The 17,634-nt window shown below is 36.5% G+C and overlaps 2 protein-coding genes across 5 annotated transcripts in view; one reads left to right on the top strand and one right to left on the bottom strand.

Moving 5' to 3' along the window:
* Positions 1-160: 160 nt before the first annotated feature.
* sumf1 (sulfatase modifying factor 1) lies at positions 161-5,410 on the bottom strand. Its single transcript, XM_079884646.1, has 9 exons — positions 5,078-5,410; positions 3,797-3,970; positions 3,296-3,370; positions 2,722-2,804; positions 2,440-2,562; positions 2,240-2,354; positions 1,282-1,395; positions 1,122-1,181; positions 161-353 (listed from the first exon to the last, which is right to left on the bottom strand). The coding sequence occupies exons 1-9, from the start codon at positions 5,336-5,338 to the stop codon at positions 252-254; spliced, it is 1,107 nt and encodes a 368-aa protein (XP_079740772.1). The 5' UTR covers positions 5,339-5,410; the 3' UTR covers positions 161-251.
* Positions 5,411-7,339: 1,929 nt separating this feature from the next.
* Positions 7,340-17,634, top strand: part of itpr1a (inositol 1,4,5-trisphosphate receptor, type 1a) — a 32,389-nt gene continuing 22,094 nt past the window's right edge. For all 4 annotated transcript variants that reach the window (XM_079884547.1, XM_079884545.1, XM_079884546.1 and 1 more), the window contains exons 1-9: positions 7,340-7,466; positions 9,307-9,415; positions 10,273-10,343; positions 12,777-12,892; positions 14,603-14,689; positions 14,842-15,000; positions 15,096-15,194; positions 17,203-17,286; positions 17,399-17,545. In XM_079884547.1, coding sequence (XP_079740673.1) covers positions 9,324-9,415; positions 10,273-10,343; positions 12,777-12,892; positions 14,603-14,689; positions 14,842-15,000; positions 15,096-15,194; positions 17,203-17,286; positions 17,399-17,545 — 855 coding nt within the window. In that variant the 5' untranslated portion in view covers positions 7,340-7,466; positions 9,307-9,323. The remainder of the gene's footprint in view (positions 7,467-9,306; positions 9,416-10,272; positions 10,344-12,776; positions 12,893-14,602; positions 14,690-14,841; positions 15,001-15,095; positions 15,195-17,202; positions 17,287-17,398; positions 17,546-17,634) is intronic.

Below are 17,634 nucleotides of genomic sequence, written 5' to 3'. Positions count from 1 at the left end.
TTAGTCTGTTGTTAAGCAATAAATTGTAGGTCACAGATTTTTTTCTACATTTTTAAATTTGAGTTTGAAGTGATAATCTACGCGTATCTTTACATTTCAATACCTTCTGTAATTACACAAAAAAGGAAGAAATAAAAGAACTGAAATAAATAACACCAAATTGTACAAAAAATACAAATAGTTTTATTTGCATAAAATTCAATATTCCTCAAGACTTCAAGCATTTGACAGTGAGAGAACTGATGATGAGGTTATGGATCAGCGTCAGAGACGCAGCGGAAGCCCAGGTTAGAGGCAGAGCTGTCCGGGGTGTTCTGACTACGGGCCGCACACCTGTATCTGTAGCAGTAAGACTACGGAGAGAGAAAAATGTCTTTACAATCATGTAAGTAAATAAGTTGAAAAAAAAGCTTGTTTCAGGGTTCATATCTATTTCTACAAATACATTTCCATTACTTTTCAATGAGTTTGTATTCAAATATCAATGACCTAATGTTCCATGAAACGCCTGTGTAAAATAGGAATAAAAATCCATGTTCAAACAAATCACAGCATATCATAACTAATTAATGACAAGCTATGTGGTTTATTACAAAATAAACATTTAAATACCGCTGACATACCAGTAAGACGGTTAGATAAAATACTGTGTCTGATCCTCAGAACTCCACTGTGCAATGGATGAACATACATCAATAGGAGGCAACAATGTTAAATAGGTAAATAAGCGTGTTGTTTTTACAGATGGAGGTTGTGTTTTCCACTTAGGTGGATATATGTGCAGACTAAATATGTAGAGACCAGCTTTACAATACTGTTCAAAATTTTGGGGTCGGTATTGATGAATAGAAAGTTGAAAAGAGCAGCACTCATTTGAAAAAGAAATCTTTTGAAACATTATAAATGTCTTTACTGTCACTTTTGATCAACCGAATCAGTTTTTGCTAATCAAAAGTTTTAATAAAAAAAATAAAAAAAATAAAAAAATCTTACTGGCCACAAACGTTTGAATGGTAGTGTACTTCCAGCAGTATTTTATCTGACATAAAATATCCCAGAGCCTCAATAACCCTGAGGTCCGTTTGTCAGTCATAGAGTAGATGGCTTTGTGTATGTTTTACCTTGTGGCACATGTACGATCCTCCTTTCTTGACTCTGTCTGTCCCTGATTCTGGTCCTTTCTGTGGAAAAAATCTGTAGCATTAGTATAATGGGTTAACATTCCCTTCTGAGTATAAAGAAAGACTTTTTAAGCGTGGATGTATGTGCATGTTTCCTTACAGGATTATATCTCTCTTCTGTATTGTGATGTACATTCCACCAGTCTGCCGTCCACTCCCATGCGTTCCCCACCATGTCATACAGACCAAAGCCATTGGCAGGAAATGACATCACCTGCCCAAGACATCACTTAAAATGTATTTACACAAGTCTACACACCCCCGTTAAAACAGCAGTGTTGTAAAAAAGTGGGAGAAAATAATTATCAGAATTTTTCACCTTTAATGTAAAAATATAGCCTATGGAATGCCACTGAAAACCACACTGACACAATTAAGAGAAAAGAGATCAAAATAAATACTTAAAATAATTTAAAGTGTGCACACTCCTTTATAATTGAGTGAGGGCTACAAACAAATTGCACGGGAGATGCCCTCTAAATTTAACAGATCTAAGAAGATCGTAGAACCATTGCCACCAATGGCCTCAATGATCAACTTGGCAGAAAAGCAGCCCTGAACCCTTTTTGCAAAGAAGAGTGGGAAAATATTCCTTTGTAAAGATGATAGACTCCTCTCCAAACAGACTGAGTGCTGTGATAAACTCAAATGGTGCTCCAACCAAGTATTAATTCGGGGTGTGAACCCTTATGCTGATCGTTTTTTTTTTTTCCTCTCTGAAATGTGTCACTTTGGTTTTCAGTGGCATTAATTTTTACATTAAAGGTGCAAAAGTTCTAATATGATTAATCTTTGTTTCTTTTTTACATTAAAAAAATGCTGCTTTTATAGGGGTGTGTATTTTTTTTATATCCAATGTACATGCTAAACATCTGCTTCTCTCAAATCAAATAACTTCTCTTCTCTCAAATCAAATACACAAGGGTTGAGCTGTAAATCAGGATAAAGGGCTACTATAAATATCTACAAATTTAAATAAAACTATATGAAAAAATTATGACAATTTACATGTATAAGTATCTTTTGTATTTTGTCAGCTAATTTATTCTTAGCGTTACCGGTGATGTGTTAGCATAGCCGTCCTCTGCTGTGTTGTGTTTAGGGAAATCTCCCTGCCACAGGTTAGCATAGTGTTGCCCTTTAGGCATTAGTTTATTTCCCCATGGGTACAGCCTAACAAGAGTGATAGAGGGAGAATATGTTAAAAAATACATTCAAATTGACAAAAAGTGAGAACAAAACACAGACACAAACGCACCTATCCTGAAGTCCCCCTCTACAGGCCAACTCCCATTCAGCTTCAGTAGGAAGTCTGCGTTTGGCCCAGTGACAGTACGCCTGTGCGTCAGCCCATGACACATGCAGAACAGGGTGATTCATCCTAGATACAAACACAGAGATTATTTTTAATATGACTTCTACACATGTATATGACTTAAAAACAGATAAGCATATAATCGGTGTATACAGTATAGTTGGCGTTGTATTGCAATCATTCACTGCTTGCTCATGTGATATTGCTTACATATATTTTCTTTACCTGTGCTCTATGGTTGAATCTGGTCCTTCTGGATGTCTCCAGTCTGCACCTTTCACTGGTGACCACCAAGGAGCAGCAGCCACCTACTGACCATAAATAAACATAAGGCAAACTCTAGCACAGCCAGTACTGTTTATTCTTGGCTATAACATAAGTTGACTATATTTGTAGTTCATTTTTTAAGTTTTTCTATGTCTTTAAGACATTCTTTTCCCTGGCCCCCCTTGAATTCATTTTGATTAAACTTTACACTGAATTATATTTTGGTATTGACAAATAGGATGGACTTTTTTTTTTTTCAACATTAAGATTTTAGGTTTAAAATATATATACATGTAACGGAAAGTATATATTTTTAGATGCTCTAATTGGTCATCACATCTGTTTTTTTTTCTTTACAATTTTGAGTCTCTTTTGATCTTTCTTCAGATCATTCGTATTTATGTACTAATAGTCATTAATATAATAATCCTGCAGCATGACAATTTTTTTTATGTATTACAAACATTATAAATAAAATGTATAACCAGCAGCCAGTTGGTCATTAGTACAGAAAGAAAAAGACGTTTCTCACCGCATGTAACAGAGTGCTCTTCACCTCCTGACTCAGCAGTTCCTCAAAAACAAACGAGTCTCCAAAACGCTCAGCCTGTAGATATAAATAGCCGTTTGAGCTAGCATGAGTATTGATTATTTGTCTTATGGCCCTGTAAATGGATAGTATTTACAACATCATTTCCAGAAAAGTTGGGACATTTTGTAAAATGCTATAACATCAACAATCTGTGATTCGTTAATTCTCTTGAACCTTTAACAAACAAAAGTACAAATAAAAATTAACCAAATTAATTGTATTTTGTAAATACAAACATCTTGTAAATACAAACTAGCTAATTCAGTAAATTTTGATGACTGCAACACACTCCAAAAAAGTTGGGACAGAGGCAAAATAAAAGTGAAAAGATTATAGAATATCCAAGTTAAATCACAATAAGTAAGTGAATTGGTAACACTGTAGGTGAGAGTATTGTTATTGGGTTAAAAAAAAGAAGCATTTCTGCAAATGAAATTGTACCTCTGTGATGTAGCCTGTCTGGTTGGTGAAGTGTTGGAACTGTTTGTTTGTGACCTCGTGCTCTTCCATGTAAAAAGGGTCCAGCCTCACTCTCCTCTGCGGTCCCTCTCCATCCTGTGGTATTCCTGGGTCATCCGTTCCCATCATAAACCAACCTCCCTGCAGAAGCACCAGCTACACACACATACACACACACACACAACATTCAGATTGTTCTGTGGCCGTTTTGTTAAACGTTTAAAGGGACACTTCACCCATTTGCATTAAGCTTTGTATTGTTAGAAAACCAGTCATATATTATAATGGTCGTGGATTTTTCCTTTATTTTTCCCTGAGATGGGAGAAATAAGAATTTAAGTGTTTCACTTCCTGCTTATAATGACGTAAAAATCGTCATTTTGCGTCATTATAAGCAGGAAGTCACATTTCATTGAATAGTGTATGAGACTACAAACACTAGCTCCTCATTATTCCAGGGGGTGGGACCCACTCACCCTACAGGCCTATTACAGATCAGTGGGTGGGACTAAACAATAGTTCAATAGTTAATGAAAATACTTTTTATCATCATGTCTTTTTCTCATATAACCTTCTTTCCTCCATGAGAAGTTATTTAAATCAGAATGTTGTTCTTCTCAATATAATGAAAGTAAATGTCACACAAAAAGTTGTTATATGGCTATAGAAGATTTCTGTCCTGTTTCACAGACAAGACTTAAGCCTAGTCCCAGAGTAAAATGCATGTTTGAGCTGTCTTAAAGGGCCAGCTCATCCAAAAATGAAAACTCTGCCATCATTTACTCACCCTCAAGTTGTTTCAAGCCTTAAATTCATACAGGTTTGGAACAACTTGAGGCTAAGTAAATGATGACAGAATTTGCATTTATGAGTGAACTCAAAGCAACTTTGCACTGACATACCTTGAAATATGTCAGTGCCATTGTTTAGTCTCAAGATGCACACCAGTAATGTTTTTTTTTAAAGGAACATTTTAAAAAGTTAAGTAAATATCCTAATTGAACTAAGGCCTAATCCTGGCTTAATCTAAACCCTGTCTGTGAAACCAGGCCTTAGAGTATTGCATTCAAATCTATAGAACTACTTATATTTTTATTGCGCTTTTCTCTACTTTTTTGAGATTGACATACACACACTGGTCCCATGCCCCCTTTATCAATTTTATTTTAAAATTAACTTTATCTCAATGATCAATTAACCTCAATGAACTTTAACTAAACAATACTTTACTTGTCTAGCCTATGATAATGATAATAAACCTACCTTAGTGCGTACACCAGGCTCTATCGTGTGTGGACTTTCATTTGCTGTTTTGGAGTATATATTTGCATCATCTTGATGTTCCAGTTTGTTTTCATAACTCACATCAACAGCAACCTCCCTGTTCAGTCCCTGACAACCACAACCCGTGCTCTGCGACTCCGAAGACTGCGGACTCTGTTCGAGCACGATGTCGCCTATATCACAACGTGCTGCCACAATGCATAGAAATAAAACCACAAAGCTGTTCAATATTGATGCCATAACCAGTTTAAAATCTGCTCGTGTTGAATTGCACTTCCGGCTAAGCGGCAATGGTCATGTGATCAGTCAGGTGACGTGTCTTTCTGAAATGATTGAGTTTACTAGCCTGAGTTCATCTAACATTTCTAAAGCTATCTGTTTACGTTCCCATTCATTTCAATGACAATAACTGCCATTTAATGTCGTGTAACATTTGCTTTAGAAACCCAGTTCTGTTGTTGTTTTGAAATTGATGATTAGACAAATCTGTGACTGTAGAGGTCGCTGTTCATTAGGCTAAAGTTCGTGCGAGAATGCGCCAGGCGCGCGTGCACTGGCGGGGAGAAACAGGTACCTACTTTAAGAAATAATATTTTTAGACAAGTTGTCTGAGTACAATGCTTGCTCTATCATTATTATTGTATCATTATTATTTTTCTGATTGCATTTTACTTTTCTGATTAAATTCTGATTCTGTCAATTGCATCAAATAAATAAAACGATATATTACATTTTGAGTTGTTATTATTATTATTATTATTAATAAGGACAGACTATCTGTAAAGCTCTTCAAATTCACTCTTGTAATGTCTAAACTTTTCTGTATTTTTGAAAGCGTCCTGGTCTGATTGCCCTGTGAACATATGATACTGTATGTTGCATGAGCCTACAGCATGGTCACTGAATCCGACAGCGAACACAGCAGGCTGCCAAAATCTGTTACCCTCCTCTATATCACACAGAATGAATGTAATGTTATCCAAATGCATTCTGGTAATGTCTGACTGACCTTCTCTCTTCCATATTATAGCCTGCAGCAGGGTCACAGAATCTAACGAGGTAGCATTGGTTTCCTAAATCTGTTCCCTTCTAGGCTATTTCACTCAAAATGGCTTTAAACGTTTCTAACTTGATGTGTACTTTAAACCTCTCTGTTTCATACTCTAGAAATTATTTTGGTCTGATTTGAACAGCAGCAGATAACAGGGTCACATAATCTGACAAGGCAGCGTAACAGACTGTCGAAATCTGTTTCCCCTCTCCTCTCGTTCACTTAGATTGACTTTCCAAATTCACTCTGGTGATGTCTAATCTTGTCTATTTTATATCCTATAAATAATTTTGGTTTGATGTGAACAGCTGCAGATAGGCTACAGCAGGTTCACCACATCCGACAACATTTGAAGTTGCCAAAATATGTTACCCTTTTCTATTTCACACAAAATTGCTTGATTGTGATCCAAATTAACTCTGTTGATGCCTAAAGTTCTCTCTTCTGCATTTGCGGATGTAAACCGCAACAGACATACAGCAGGGTCACAGAATGACTAGTTAATGGTTAATGAAATCAAAATTCATTCTTTTCTAATCAAAACTTAGAAATCTAAACTTCTCTTTTCTGTAGCCTATTTACAGCTTGGTTAATGTCTATCTGATATGGCAGCATAACCGAATCTGTTACCTCATTTTGGGTCGCGCTTCAGCCTTTATTAAATGTATTTAATTTATGTAGCCTACATTGGACTACTTTGAACATAAATTAATAATTTGTTTCCATGCACTTATTTTGTAGTACATATTATAGTATACATTATAGCCTACTTATATTAAATTAAATACTTAAAATTATTATTCAAGGTAAATTTGATAACCACAAACAAATTATTGCATAACATTTAAAATGGCAATGGGGCAAGTTGTAACAACAGTATTAGCAGATCAATGATCTGTTACAATGTACAATGCAGCAATGTTACAATGTAGCAGTATCATGATCACTCCCCAGTCACCACAACTTTTTTGCATTATTTAGCTGTAAATAAATGCAGTTTTTCTTGACTAGACTGTTTGCAACAAAAACGAAATTATTTAAGTCAATTGAAAGGGAATGTCTGGGTCTTGTAGTTCTTGAATGCCGCAGTTTATTGAAATAGCCGTGGCGTGGCAGCGCTGGAACACAATTTCCCAGAAACCCATCGCACTCCACCGTTTACAGAGTCACTCGGCAAGCCGAAAAGAGACGAACATCGGGGCGATGGACCGCTGTGCTGGACTCTGTGAAGAGTCGGGCTAATAACTTTCTCAAACAGAGGACGCAACTTTGGGGGAAAAACAGCGGACACGTTTGCTCCAACTTCGTTTGAGAGAGGTAAGATCTAGGCTACGCAAGAATAAACGGACTAATAAGAGTTTTGTTCAGGAATTATGCTTTATTAAATATTTATCTTATCTGCGGGAGAGCATCGCGCGCGCCCTGTTGAACCCGCCCCTAGGTTAGGAAAACTGCCATGAGAAACTCACGGAGCCTATAGAAAGATGGGGAAAAAAAATACAAACTCAGCGAGGAAGACACAAGTGTTTCAGTTAAGCCGGTATTTATTTTTTTTTTTGTTTGTTTATAATGATTAATGCAGCAGTCCAAACCAATGTTATGATGCCGTACGTTTAATCGCATTTCGGGCACGCATTCATAAAAAAACTCTGCTTTTCATAATGCCTTTGCTGGATAGTTAATGTGCCCATGCTTAGTAGGATTTCTGTCTTTTTATTTCGTTTTGACATTGTTGACATGGGTAGAAAAATGAGTTGTCAGTTTCTGTTTTCAAGACGGACGATCCGCCGATGTTCAACAGATGGACCAGAATTCTGTGTTTTACAACAGCATCAGACGAAGCTGTAATTAACGCAATAAGTAAAAATAGCATGTAGTTTTCATGTAAAATAAGATGCTTTTTTGCTTTGCAGTTAGATAGAGCGAAAATGATTCATGCAAATCCCTCCTCCGCACTGCTCTCTCTCTATCCCTCCCTCTCTCTCTCTCTCTCTCTCTCTCTCTCTCTCTCTCTGCATATTTACGGTTTGCTTGTCTAATCATTTGTTAATCAAATCTAGTAGTTACAGGAAGAGTCTGGTGATGATACAGGCGTCAAATGGAACTGTTACAGTCAGTATGCCCTCAAACAGTGTCATACAGTAGACCTATTTCTTATCATTTGGTTCATTTCTGTTATGCAGTATTTCCATATCCCCATCCTAATGTTGATTAAACCACTAAGTGAACTTAGGGATGACAGGGATAGTGTTTAAAGGCAGCATGAAATCAAAATGGACAGTTCTTGTAATCTTTAATAAAAATTAAAATACATATATATTCTGGCAGCTATTTATGAAGTATTCTTTTATTTAAAAAAAACAGGAAAAGTATTTTTAGACAGTAATTTCAGCTTATTTTTATTTTAATTTAGCACTTCAGAAGAGCAGTCTCTTTATTTAAATTTGAATGCGTCTTTGTCTTCCTGTTATATTTTGTATTTATATTTGCATTCAGATTTAACTTGGCATGTTTTGTCAGTTGTAAATTTGACACTGAATGTGTATTTTTAGTATGGTATTCCACTGCCCTGGACTTGGAATAAGTGTTTAGTCAGTTAAGTTAATAATTAACTTGCCAACTTGTAATTTGCAGCTTCTTGTTATCGAAACTCAGTGGAGGAATGTCATTTTGTGATGAATTAAATTTGAACTGAGAATGTGAAAAGGCCCATGTATTGTGTTATAATGTATATTTAGGTCAATCAGTTTTAAAGTCCTCAGCTTGTTTGTCTTTCTTCGCATCATGGGTTACCAATGCTCACATGTTTTTATTTAGTTCATGCAGTGGGCCACGTGTGGTTTTAATCTAATTGTGTTGTCTTTGATGACATCAAATTGGTTTAAACATGAATATTCTTATTTTGTTTTTGTGGAAGCATTCTGTTTAAACAGCTCTGCAGAGCTATACATTTTTTATATGTTTTATTTGAAACTGTTTTGTTTTTGTATTTTGTACTGTAGGAAATGACACTTCCAGCCACACATCATATATGTGTTGCTTTAAATGTGTAAACCTATATGTCTTTGTACGGTTAGAGCTCCTGTTTGGCTTGTTTGCTTAATGATAAACCTGTACACAGACACAGTCATGACTCTTTGACCTCTGACCTCTGCAGGTGGTGGAGTGGTTGCCATGGTGGATAAAATGTCAAGTTTCCTACACATTGGGGACGTGTGCTCCCTTTACGCTGAAGGCTCTACCAGTGGCTTCATAAGCACTCTGGGGTGAGTTGATTGACACTGCCTGTTATGATATTAAGGAATGCTTTAAAAATCACATGTTAATTGAAAGCAGATCAGTGAATATTATGAGCTGGACATTTTATCTGCATTTGTTCCAAGAGTAATTATTACAGCAAATAAATGATTAACTAGCAGAACCAGCTCATTTTTTTGCTCACTTTTTCTGTTAATTCTTCAACATTGAACTCTCTCTGTTTTCTGCTGACAAAAATCTTAAGAGAAATAGTTGAACCATCATCTCCCCATCTGTGACGTTCTTTCTTCCATGGAACACAAAATATGTTTTCAAAGCCATTTTTTCAGTGAAAAACTACTTAATTTTTACCCTCATCATCAAATGTATCCACTTTAATGATACTTTAAGACTTGTTTTTGCATTCTTTTTTAAAGCATCTGTTAATTGTAATTGCATGGAAAAAAGCAACTAATGCAAAAAGTCCTAATTTTTTTGTGTTCCTCTGAAGAAACAAAAGTAAAACAGGTTTGGAATGACAAGAGTTAATGAGCTAATGACAGATTTTGCACATTTGGGTGATCTAACCGTTTGAAGATCAACACTTCATGAAGTTTGCTGTGGTTGAATGCTAATCTTTAATGTGTAGTTAAGAATAACCAGCTGTCAGCAGTTTAACCCTGTTTATGTGTGTGTGTTTTTTGGACGACTGGTCTTGGAATTTGGATTATGTCCAGTAAGCTGCTGCTTTGGGCCAAAAAAAAGCTAAATACAGATGCACAATTACAAATGCACACCATTATTTACTCAAGCAAACACACACAGATGTTCAGACTAATCAAAATGAAAAAAAACTTCTACAGATTAACACTCTCATTGGTTTCAGGTTGGTTGATGACCGATGTGTTGTTCAACCAGATGCAGGGGACTTGAACAACCCACCCAAGAAGTTCAGGGGTGAGTTTGTGTGTGTGTGTGCCTACTAACTATATTTTGGGGACAAATTTGTACCCAGTAGTGACCAAATCTCCAAAAACCTTTACGTCTATGGAATGGCCCCATTTAGATAGCTAAGTAAACGTGTGTGTGTGTGTGTGTGTGTGTGTGTGTGTGTGTGTGTGTGTGTGTGTGTGTGTGTGGATGTTACGCTGGTTTATTTTCAGTTAAGACAGGAAGTTCAGTTACTTAAATTGGACTTTGAAGCCAAAGGTCAGATGATGTTGGCTACCCTAGAGAAAAGTTTGTCATTTCCATGAAAACCACTTAATTTTGCATGTCATCCTTCATTCTTAGGAATTATTATAGCATTGTCTTCCAAAACTTGTAGTTATTATTGTCAATCAAATCTTTGTCCGCATAAATCTGTGTAGAACAGTCTGATCTAATTTCTACATTTACTTTGCTGTGGAAATTGTTACCAACACAGAAAGCACAGATCTACTTAGTTAAAGGACTTTATAAATGATTGTACTTAAAAGGCTGCACACAAGATTGTGTGAGGTTGAGTCCAACTGCCCTCTAAACTCAAATCACTCAAAAGGCATCTGCCGGTGACACTGAGAAGCTACGTCATGAGTAGGGGTGCGTGTATATAAGTACATTTTTACATCTGTGTCTACTGGTTTCCATCACTAGTTGGCCACTGAATGTTAAAGGAAGAGTTTGTCCTAAAATATAATTCCTCTCATGATTTATTCATGTTGTTCAAAACACATATGATTTTATATCTTATGTGCAACCTTTGCTTTGAAGGAAGTTCACACTGCTCTTCCACACAACAAAACCATACAAAATGACCATAAAAAATGACAAAAAACTACCATAAAAGTATCAAAGTAGTACATTTTACAAAGTCTTTCAAATCTTCTATTCTCACTTTTATTCTCACTTGTGCATATGTGAACTTGGCAGATCAAGAAACAAGCAATTTTTAACTTTAGAGATGCCAACCACCATTGGTTCTTGTAACCTATGTGAACAAAGCTTAGGTAAATTCTAGAATGTGCATCTGAGAGACACTACACTACTGTGTAATTCTATTTGAATTAAAAATCTTTTGTAACGTTTTTAATGTTTTTATTGTGACCTGATCAATTTAATGCTTCTTTGCTGAATAAATGTAAACATTTCTTTAAAAAAAAAATCTTACTGACCCCAAACTTTTGAACAGTAGTGTATTAATAACATGAGGAACTACCCCTTTAACATTTATATACTTCTCTATCAAACACATATGTCTCAATAACTCAACCCTGCTGATAAATAATCCCTACACAGTGTGCTTGAGTCTGTGATGAAGGGAGGAAGAAAAGGAGAGATAATTGTCTGATGGTCAGTGGGCCCCAGCAGAGAGGAATGCGTACTATTTCCTTCAAATATAAACACACACCAAAGCAAAATGGAAGCATGTGATGGGTTCATTTTCTATTGCTATTATTTCATGAATATGTTTGTTTTGTTTGGGTATGCATTGATTTCAAAACGATTAAACTTATGATTTTCATCTGGCAGATGATAAATAAGCAAAATAGTACAATAGACTGGCACTGAAGGAGGGACCCGCGCTATATCATAGGGGATTGGTTTGTGGAATCTTTAAGCTTAGGACCAGTAAAGCAACACCCTGGCAACCACCCATAACACCTTAGCATTGTAGCATCAACTTTAATCTCAGGAAAAATCTAGAAATCTAGCTCTTTTTTTTGTAATGGGAAACTCTTAAACACTCTTGTTTTCATACAAGTGTGTGTTCTACATTCCTCCAATGACCCTAGAGCTTTTTGGTGTTTTATCAGCCCAATCTCCAGAAAATAGAAACAGAGACGAGATTCTCTCTCTCTCTCTCTCTCTCTCTCTCTCTCTCTCTCTCTCTCTCTCTCTCTCTCTCTCTCTCTCTCTCTCTCTCTCTCTCTCTCTCTCTCTGGCTCCCCCTCTCTCCTTATTTGGTAAGACTGGAGTTCTGCTGAAAAGAAGTGCATTTTCACTTTTATGTCTGAATAGCTCTTTTCTTATCACTGTTGAAAGACAGTCTGTGTCTGTTTTCTGTCATATTAGGTGCTTCTGAATTTACTTTCATTATTTAATCAAGTTCTATTAAAAAGGTTTTGTTATGTTTTTGCTTCTGATCGTATGAGGGAATAGTCCTGTTTTAACAGTTTTGCACATGTAAACCACACAGACACAGAATTTACATATTGATTTTCATACTGATTTTCTTCCTTACCATTTATGATCACCTTGTCATCTCATCAGCAGGTTTTGAAAGCTGTGCGTGCGTGTGTCTAAACACAGTGTGATTGTGTATGTGCTTACAAGAGTAATGAGTGATGCTTGTGTTCTGCTTGTCTGCGGCTGGGATGAAATGTGTGTTCTCTCTTTCTCTCTCTGTAGACTGTCTGTTCAGACTGTGTCCCATGAACAGATACTCGGCACAGAAACAGTTCTGGAAAGCTGCCAAACCTGGAGGAAACAGCACCACAGATACTGTTCTGCTCAACAAACTCCATGTGAGTGTGTAGCTTAGTCTTCCCCTGGCCACGTACATGATCTGTTTGTTTATATAAATATAGGGAATTCCAATCGCTTTCTTGGATAACGCTGCTCATAATTGCTGGTCTAGAATTAGTATCCACTATCCACACCTCAAATGATTGGCTGATGGCACCACAAGAACATACACAGTCCCTAATGCTTCAATAATGACTACCCTGAGCTGGAACAAATATCTTTTCTTCTATATTGGGACATATTATTATCAAATTGGATTATTGGAAAAGGAAAAAATGTAGGGCAGGGACTTGGTTCTTCCCATTGGTTTTTGATTGAATGGTGGCAGATCATCTGAATGCAGTCTTGCAGTCGATTGAGTTTAACCAGACAAAATGATTGGAGAAGCCTGGCACCAAAGAGAGGAAAATGGCTAGGAAAAAGTTGACTCCAAAATTGGTGAACTGGTAAACATATACTAAAATATAATCAAATAATAAACTAACCAGCCAAAACTTGAGCTCTAATCCTTATTTACTATTAAGAAATGAAAAAGCAATTTTTAAAGCAAATTTATTGGATTAATTTGTATTTCGTAGATTATGGTAGCATTAGAAACAAGTTCATCCAAGAATGTAAAACATTCCTTTACAAAAAACTTCAATGTCTCATTTTGATAAATTGGCAACTTTCCAGTAGTATTAGGTATATTAGTTGCCTATCATGCCGATAAAAACAAATCATGCATTCATACTTGCTCTTGAGTAGCTTAAAGGGTTAGTTCACCCAAAAATGAAAATTCTGTCATTAATGACTCACCCTCGTCGTTCCAAGCCCGTAAGACCTTCGGAACACAGTTTAAGATATTTTAGATTTAGTCCGAGAGCTTTCTGTCCCTCCATTGAAATTGTATGTACGGTATACTGTCCATGTCCATAAAAGGTAATACAGACATCATCAAAGTAGTCCAAGTGACTACAGTGGCTCAATCTTAAGTTTATCAAGCGACGAGAATACTTTTTGTGCGCAAAAACAAACAAAAATAACGACTTTATTCCACTATTCATTTCCTTCTCTCTGGGCCTCGAGTCTTTTCACATAGTGTAACTGCGTAGCGCTTCTGGGTTGTACATCACACGCATCACACAGAAAGCTCTCGGACTAAATCTAAAATATCTTAAACTGTGTTCCGAAGATGAACGGAGGTCTTACGGGCTTGGAACGACATGAGGGTGAGTCATTAATGACAGAATTTTCATTTTTGGGTGAACTAACCCTTTAATTATCTAAATGCTGTGAGTAGTGGTATCTGATTGGATTGCATGTGTAAGTAAATAGCACATACAATCTTTTATCCAAAGAAAGGAAGCCACGGATGGACACACCTCGACCTCCTAGACTTCATAGCTTCACCATGCAGTTGGTTCAAGCTCTGCTTATGACCTTATATATACACAGAATGTAGAAAAGTTGCTTGTAAATGAAACCGATTGTGAAGAATACTCTGTGGGCCATCTGAACAATGTTACAAGACGTCATTAAAAAGAGCACAGTTTGTTTTCTACCCAACAGCTTCTTTTTTGGAGGACAGTATATTTATCAACTTCCCTGAGTCTGAAGAGCAGTAGAAACGGAATGTGCTCTTGTCACATGATTCTTTGGTGCTCATGTGTATTGCATTTGCATTTTTTTCCCCCTCTCATTTTTTTTTCTTACTGTGTTTTGTTTAGCATGCTGCTGATTTAGAGAAGAAACAAAATGAATCTGAGAACAAAAAGCTTCTAGGAACAGTCATTCAGTATGGCAATGTCATCCAGGTAAATCTCTCATTTACACATGAGCACAAATATTACTTCCGGTAATATTTAAATTGTATATATAATACAGAGCATTTATAAGCACTTTAATGTAGAAAAGCTGAATATTTAGCAGTCAAATAAATTGTGTATCTGCTCACATATATTTGCAGCTTCTCCATCTGAAGAGTAATAAGTATCTGACAGTAAATAAGCGCTTACCGGCTCTTCTTGAGAAGAACGCCATGCGTGTGACGCTGGACGCTGCAGGGAATGAAGGCTCGTGGTTCTATATCCAGCCCTTCTACAAGCTCCGCTCTATAGGAGACAATGTGAGTATGTCATCAACTCTGATTATTTGATTTGTTGTGTATTTCTAGTTAGAGTTCCACTTGTAATGTTTTGTGTGTGTTAATGTGCGATTCAGGTGGTCATTGGCGATAAGGTTGTGTTAAACCCTGTCAACGCTGGACAGCCACTGCATGCCAGTAGCCATCAGCTTGTGGATAATCCAGGATGCAATGAAGTAAAATACACACACACACACACACACACACACACACACAAACAGAGAGAGAGAGAGAGAGAGTTCAGATATTACTGGATTTGTCATATCTTTCTTTTTTCCCTCTCTCTGGCTATGTTAAGAAAGCAATACTAGTGTACTGGATACGGCCTAAAGTTTTTTAAAGTAGTATGCAAATGATAAACATTTCAAACAGTATTTTGATGGCATCACATAAACAACGTCACATGACCTCACCTCAGTTGCAGTGGCGGCTGCTGGTCTTTCAAAGAGGGGAAGCTCATTTTCGGCCTACATCATAAAAATTTTCCATTTATTTCTACGTGAATTCTACATTCCTTTTCAAGAAAATGCTCTGTGACCCTGTCGTACCATCTAGGCGTCTTTTCCAGTGACTTGACCAGTGTCCTCTCAATGGCCAGCAGAGTTAAAAATAATTGTATAAATGTAATAATATAATAAAGGTATAAATAATAATATAATAAAGTATAATAATACTACTACAAATAATATATATTTTTAATTATTTTAATATAATTTTTTGAATTATTACTACTAATAATCTAAAAAATATAATAAGTAATAATATAATAAAGGTATAAATGTATAATTGTGTGAAATGTATTATGAAAATTGGCTAGCAAATTCGACAAGCAAATACCAAGAAATAGGTTGTAGCAGTTTGTCTTTCGACTACACTTGAAAAATCCGCGATGGGACAGAGCTCAAATAGCTTCAGCATCAGCGACTTTTTATTGTATGAAATCGCTGTCAATCAAAAGGAGATGCAGCCTTTCGACAGACCCTCCAATCATCACGCGGAAGCCCGGAGTTCAGGCCAGCCCACTCCTCATTCACCCCCAGAGACGCTGAGCGTCCATGGGCGGGACATAATCGCAGCATTTATCCAATGACCGTCTAGTGTCGAAGCACTGAAAAAAACTGTTCAAAGCAGCCCCATCGAAGTCAATGGATGCTGGGCTTCAACAGGGAAATGCACTGTGACGCTACGTGAATGAATGAGAAGGAAATCGAGTCAGCTGACCTGCTATATGATTCTGAACGAACTCGTCTTTGAGATGAACGTTTTCTAACGCATTTTTAGTCAATAAAATGTTAACACAATAGTACATATTTGACCATTAATTTTTTGACATTATAGGGGAAGGTGAGCTTCCCTTGCAGAAATCCCCACTGCTCAGTTGAATTAAGGTTGGTGTTTAATTCAGTCAGAGACATCAGGTTATCTAAAAAATAAAACAAATATTTTTGCATCTTTAATTCATTTTTGGACAAAAGTGTCTTAACTCTTTTTTATTTTTATTTTAATGCATATGCATTTATATGAGTTTCCCTTTTAGATGCAAAATTTATGGGAGGAGAGAATTGAAATGAATCATGCAAGGTGATTTACTAAGGTTTGCGCTAGTCAATTTACTGGTATTTGCGGCATTATTTAACGCCCCCAAAAAAAGCATGTCTTAAATCAGATGCTAATTTGTGCTGCTCTTGATAGATCGCGTTGGTCATTATGGGATTGATCCGGCTGCGTCTGTGTTCTTTAATTTACGCGTTTTTGGATTTGCGCTCTCATACTAATTTGCCCTGTTTAGTAAATCTGGCCCATAGCCTTTCTACCAAGGATATTAAAGTTAAATATGTAGACATGTAGTAAAAAAAACAAAAAAAAACAATAAAAATCACAACAACGGAAAATGGAAAATATATAAATAAAATGTAATTAAAATAATTGTCCTCAAAAATATCTAGAAATAACCCTTACAAAATTAGGCCACCTCATATAAGACATTGGGAACACTGGTTGTTCAAAGAAAAAACAGCTGATGAGGGGCTGTATTAAAATAAAAAAAATCTTGAGTTTTTGTTGTTTTAGTTTATTTTAATTTTTAAAACAATTTAGGTCTCTTTGGAAGCTGAGGCCTCATAGTGGGCCCCTGTTCCCAGGTTGAGAACCACCGGTCTATTCCATTGTCTTTTTCTCTCTCAGGTGAATTCAGTGAACTGCACCACCAGTTGGAAAATCGTTCTCTTCATGAAATGGAGCGACAACCAGGAGGTTGTCTTGAAAGGAGTATGTTTCATACACAAACATGATGCACACAATGACATTTACTTACTTTTAAAGGAATTATATTTTACTTTCATGCGTTTTAATGGCCTTTTAATGAAATACATGTTATCAGGGTGACGTGGTGAGGCTTTTTCATGCGGAGCAGGAGAAGTTTCTGACGTGTGATGAACACAGAAAAAAGCAGTATGTCTTTTTGCGTACCACCGGGCGCCAGTCTGCAACCTCCGCCACTAGTAGCAAAGCACTCTGGGAGGTAGAGGTAAGTTAAGGACTTAGCTTTGTGAAGTTGACCAGTTGTTTTTTTGAGTGTGATTGTTGGTTTGGGAATCTAAACAGATGTTTGCATGC

This window comes from Squalius cephalus (assembly GCF_949319135.1).
Source record: "Squalius cephalus genome assembly, chromosome: 10".
In the NCBI taxonomy this organism is placed as follows: Eukaryota; Metazoa; Chordata; class Actinopteri; order Cypriniformes; family Leuciscidae; genus Squalius; species Squalius cephalus.
This window is presented reverse-complemented; position numbering and strand designations above follow the sequence as displayed.